This window comes from Salmo salar, chromosome 02, assembly GCF_965601325.2.
Source record: "Salmo salar chromosome 02, fSalSal1, whole genome shotgun sequence".
Lineage (NCBI taxonomy): Eukaryota > Metazoa > Chordata > Actinopteri > Salmoniformes > Salmonidae > Salmo > Salmo salar.
The window spans coordinates 55,193,078-55,198,382 of NC_138292.1; the positions used below are offsets into that span (position 1 = coordinate 55,193,078).

The 5,305-nt window shown below is 42.5% G+C and overlaps 1 protein-coding gene across 1 annotated transcript; it reads left to right on the top strand.

Annotated features, from left to right (window-relative positions):
• The first annotated feature begins 1,952 nt into the window (after window positions 1-1,952).
• On the top strand, window positions 1,953-2,876 carry LOC106588440 (myeloid-associated differentiation marker homolog). Its single transcript, XM_014177448.2, has one exon. It carries the CDS (start codon window positions 1,953-1,955, stop codon window positions 2,874-2,876), a length of 924 nt encoding a protein of 307 aa, XP_014032923.1.
• The last annotated feature ends 2,429 nt before the right edge of the window (window positions 2,877-5,305 follow it).

Sequence of the window (5,305 nt, forward strand, 5' to 3'; positions counted from 1 at the left end):
AGTCTGGGTAGCCATTTGATTAGCTGTTCAGGAGTCTTATGCTGTAGAAGCTGTTAAGAAGCCTTTTGGACCTAGACTTGGCGCTCCGGTACTGCTTGCAGTGTGGTAGCAGACAGAACAGTCCATGACTAGGGTGGTTGGAATCTGACAAATTTTAGGACCTTCCTCTAACCCTGCCTGTCATGGATGGCAGGAAGCTTGGCCCCAGCGATGTACTGGGTTGTACTCACTACCCTCTGTAGTGCCTTGCGGTCGGAGGCCGAGCAGTTGCCATACCAGGCGCAGATGCAACCAGTCAGGATGCTCTCGATGGTGCAGCTGTAGAACCTTTTGAGGATCTGAGGACCCATCTGAGTCTCCTGATGGGGAATAGGTTTTGTCATGCCCTCTTCACGACTGTCTTGGTGTGCTTGGACCATGATAGTTGGTTGGTGATGTGGACACCAAGGAACTTGAAGCTCTCAATCTGCTCCACTACAGCCCTGTCGATGAGAATGGGGGCGTGCTTGGTCCTCCTTTTCCTGTAGTCCACAATCATCTCCTTTGACTTGATCATGTTGAGGGAGAGGTTGTTGTCCTGGCACCACACGGCCAGGTCTCTGACCTCCTCACTATAGGCTGTCTCATCGTTGTCGGTGTTGTGTCATCGGCAAACTTAATGATGGTGTTGGAGTCGTGCCTGGCCATGCAGTCATGAGTGAACAGGGAGTACAGGAGGGGACTGAGCATGCACCCTTGAGGGGCCCCCGTGTTGAGGATCAGCATGGAGGATGTATTGTTACCTACCCTTACCACCTGGGGGTGGCCGTCAGGAAGTCCAGGATTTTGTATGATAGGCTACGTTTCGTATGGTATGTATTAATTTGTGGATGTCCTTCACCCATTTCGTATGATATGTTACGAATTACAATTTGTATTATAAGATACATATTTGCAAACGTACAATATGTTACAAATTTGCAAAACGTATTATATGTTATGAATTCTAGCTATGTGGCTAGTTGCTCGGCTAGTGGTTAGGGTTAGGGATTAGGGTTAAGTATAGGAGTTAGGTTAAAGGGTTAGGGTTAGGGAAAGGGTTAGCTAAAAGGGTCAATTTAGGGTTAGGCTTAGGGGAAGGGTTAGCTAACACTATAAGTCGTTGCAAAGTAGCTAAAAAGTAGTAAGTAGTTGGAAGGTTGCTAATTAGCTAAAATGTTAAAATTGTCCATGATGAGATTTGAACTTGCAACCTTTGGGTTGCTATAGATTTGCGTTAAAGGCCCACCCATCCTCCTTGACTTTAGTTTTTTGCCTTATGTAACCATACTAAACATAATATATCATACTCATTTGAGTGTCCTGGCTTTATGTTTACTATGATACGTCTAGTCTATGAGACCAGGCTGGTGTATCGGAAGCACGAGATAGAAGAGTGGTGGTTTTAATCGGGTTTGCATTGTGTTTGCATTGTGAATGGTATTGGTGGTACAGGACAGAGTGGAGATGACCGTTGGCTCATGCGCTGAACTGACAGTTTAAGTGATTTTTGGTGCCTTTCATTTTGGGCCTACCATATTCTGGTTCCGGAGGGTTCTTTCCTGGATTTGGAGTTAGCAGAAATGAGAAATGTACAAGGGGATTCGTCATCTGACTGAAAGAGCTCAACAAGACGGCGTTCTTTTTCTCAGTTGGTGGGAAATGTTTTTGTGAGTTGACTCTATCCTGGTGCAGTACATTCTCCTGGATAAGGTTGTTGACATCCTTTCAGATGGTGGAAGCAAATTTCTGTTTTAACCGAAATAGACGTTACAACTTGAAATTGAGCTTGTCCAAACTGAGGTTTAAAGAAGTATTAGAGGAAGCAAGACACCTCTTTGCTGCTCTACAGCAAAGCCTGTTACAACATTATAAATCTCTGTCTACAGCCTTTTGGACTTTCTCGTTTTGGACTTTGTTTGGGAACCAACACCATGCCTGTAATTGTACTGGAGGCCAGTGATCTAACCAGCCCTCTGTCGCTGGTGCGTATGTGGGCTCTCCTGTCCGGTTGCCTCACCTTCAGCCTGGTAGCCTCCCTGGTTACCCCGGAGCTGAACCCTGACACCCACCAGCCCTCCTTCAGGATCCTCTGCATGTTCACCTGGTGCCTCTTCTTCATCCTCACCCTCCTAATCCACGTGATCAACGTCATCCAGTTCCACAGCCTGGTCCCCATCTCCTGGAAGAACCTGACCGTGACTGTGGCGGCGCTCGCCGCCCTCATGACCTTCAGCGCCTCGGTCACCTTTCCTTGGGCGGTCATGGGTCATGAAGATGTCTGGCCCCGTCCTATCGCCGCCTCCTTGGCATCGTGTCTCACCTTCCTGGCCTATGCAACCGAGGCCTACCTCATCCGCACCCAGACCCAGGACCAGAACGGCTACATGGCCAGCGTACCCGGCCTGCTCAAGATGCTCCAGCTCTGGGGAGGATGTGAGATGATCGTCTTGGTGGTGGAGCAGGTCCGTGGAGCTTTGGTAAAAGGAACCGGGGTAGGGTTGGCAGCTGTAGGTTGGCAGCTATGGGTGTCTGGGGCGGTGTATGCCCTCTGTCTCCTAATGTCCCTGGGTACAGTAATGGTGGTTCTAGGGGACTGTGCTGGGCGATGCCCTCTGCCCTTTGACCGCCTGCTGGCAAGCTTCAGTCTGACAGGGGTGCTTCTCTATGTGGTCGCCACCATACTGTGTTTTACCAGAGTGCTGGAGCTAGAAAAGTCCGGCCAAGACTTCACAGACAGGAAAACTGGGCAAACCCTTGTTGTCATGGAAGCGGTGATGACCAGCATTACTCTGTTAGCTTACACAGTGGACCTGGCCTTCTCTATCAAACTGCTGCGGGATAGGAGTCATGCCTGAAGAAGACACGCCTGGATAGTTGACCTTCAGAACACATAACATGTACATTATGGATATTAACAAAGTCATCGTGTATTATAGGAGAAGGGGACACATTGCCAAAGCCCATGAAATATTAAGTTCTGATGTCAACTTTATATTGATTGGAGCCTTGAAAATGAAAAACAAATGTCATAGATATTTTCATGTACGATATCATGTGCACAGTTCTGGGGATTAGTTCCAGTACATGTAATTCAACTAGTAATTTAACTACATTTTGCAGTAGCTTGATGGTAGTTTAACTCAATTAAAATATTTGTAGTGTTTTCAGTGGTCAATTACTTGTTTGCCTTGTAGTGGTGTAACTTTTACTGCAACTGGGTAGTTCCACCAATTCGGTGCCTTTTGAGATTGTTTAACTTGGTGAAAATAACCTGTTTGATTTCAACTAATTTTAACATTCTGTCATAAAGAGCACATGTTCAACTTAATAAAAAACAAGTTTTCCTATCTCAAAAGGTTAAATAAAAAAAATGATTATAGTAAGTGCCTATTAAGTGCCAAATAAAGTAACAGGGTTGACTGTAACAGGGTTGACTGTAACAGGGTTAACGATTTCATCTTAAATCAGCCATGAATCCCCTTGTGACAAGGGGAATGGAAGCTTGTTGTGTACAACAGGTAGGGGCAATTGAATGCAAGCGTCACCCAAAAAATGTAAGTGTTAAAACATTTCTAGCCTATCTATGAGTTACAGGGTTGACGTGTTATGCTCGACCCACTCAATTATCCATCACAAAACACCAGAAAATAACCGAAGAGTGGAACCAGCCCACCTGCTTTTCCAGAGGATTGAATAGGTCACATTCTAAATGTAATCCGTCAGTTACTAGTTACCTGTCCAAAATTCTAATCAGTAACGTAATTTAGGGATTACCTTAACTCAGTAACATAATTGGATTACTTTCAGTTACTTTTGGATTACTTTCCCCTTAAGAGGCATTACAAGAAGACAACATGGATCCATCAAATGTATTTTGTGTGTCATCACTCGCTCAGGTGGAATGAAGTTATGCTGCGTTTGTAACCAAGTGAGAAGTGTGAATTTACCACATACGACTGGGAAAAACCCACTTTAACGACCCTCCAACTGGTCATTACTAGTGGGAAACTCGTCTATCATCCTGAGCTCCCACTTCTTTCACATGCTGACTTCTGACGTCACCGACTAAAGAAATTACGTTATCAGCATTTTCTGCAGTTAAATGCAACAAAACATTATTTATAAAAAGCAATCTATTCATATGGTTTTGAACACTATAATTTGTTTACAAGCATGATAGCTGTACTTTTAGTGTATTAGTTTACACAGCTTGTTGGCCATTAGCCAATCAGTGTTTCTCAACGAGTTCAAAGTACATGAATGCATCCAACTGGTATTTACGACTTCACAACTGGTAAATTCCTACCTCCCACTTGGTTACAAAGCAGCAATTAACTTGCACCTTATTTCAATGCTGAATTGAATGTCATTGAGAAAACAGAAAGGTGTCATAACTTATTTTTTTCCCCTGCAAACACCCTTTCTGAATTTAAAAGTAATCAAAAAAATTATCATCTAGTCTTTCAAAAGTGTCTGTTATCTGATTACAATCTTTTTTTCTGGCAGCGTAACCGATTACAGTTACAGTTTTTTTGTAATCAGATTACATGTTACTACCCAACCCTGCTTTAACACTACTATTTGACTATTAGATGTTCAATGTTTCTTTTAGGCAAAAAATATTTAAACAGGAATAGTTTTACCATATTAAAACAAGAGTTCAGTTCATGTAACAGGGTTGACCATAAAATGAGGCACAGATTCCTTAAAACGAATCACTAATCACATTAAATAAATGATAATCTTCAGAAATGACTGTCAAAGCAACAAAATGACTAAGGCTTTACAATGATGGTGAATACTTGGATATATTTTGGGGTTAAGTGGGTTACAAACTTCCTGGAAGTCACAGAGGATGCATTGAGGGATATTTGAAAATGCTGGATTTTGGCACATGAGCAAATCTTTATTCAAATAAAAAAATCTGATTGATTGAATTCTCCATGTGGTCTATATTAAAGGGCACGTCATTGAAAATAAGGGGGTTTTAAAATGTAATATTGGTGCACAATTTCTACTTAAAATATCAAAAGGTACTCATTTCGTGGAACAAGCCAACTGCCCACTACATTTCCTACATTTAAAAAAATATATAGCAAAAAAAGAAAAAAGAATAACTCAATATTAGGATGGTGTTCCTAATGTTTTGTATACTCAGTGTATATTTGTATACTCAGTGTATATTCGTATACTCAGTGTGTATTTGTATACTCGGTGTAGCTTTACTCTAGCTCAACTTCTTCCAGTGTGAAGTAATTGGTAACTTGGTAAACTATTTTTATAC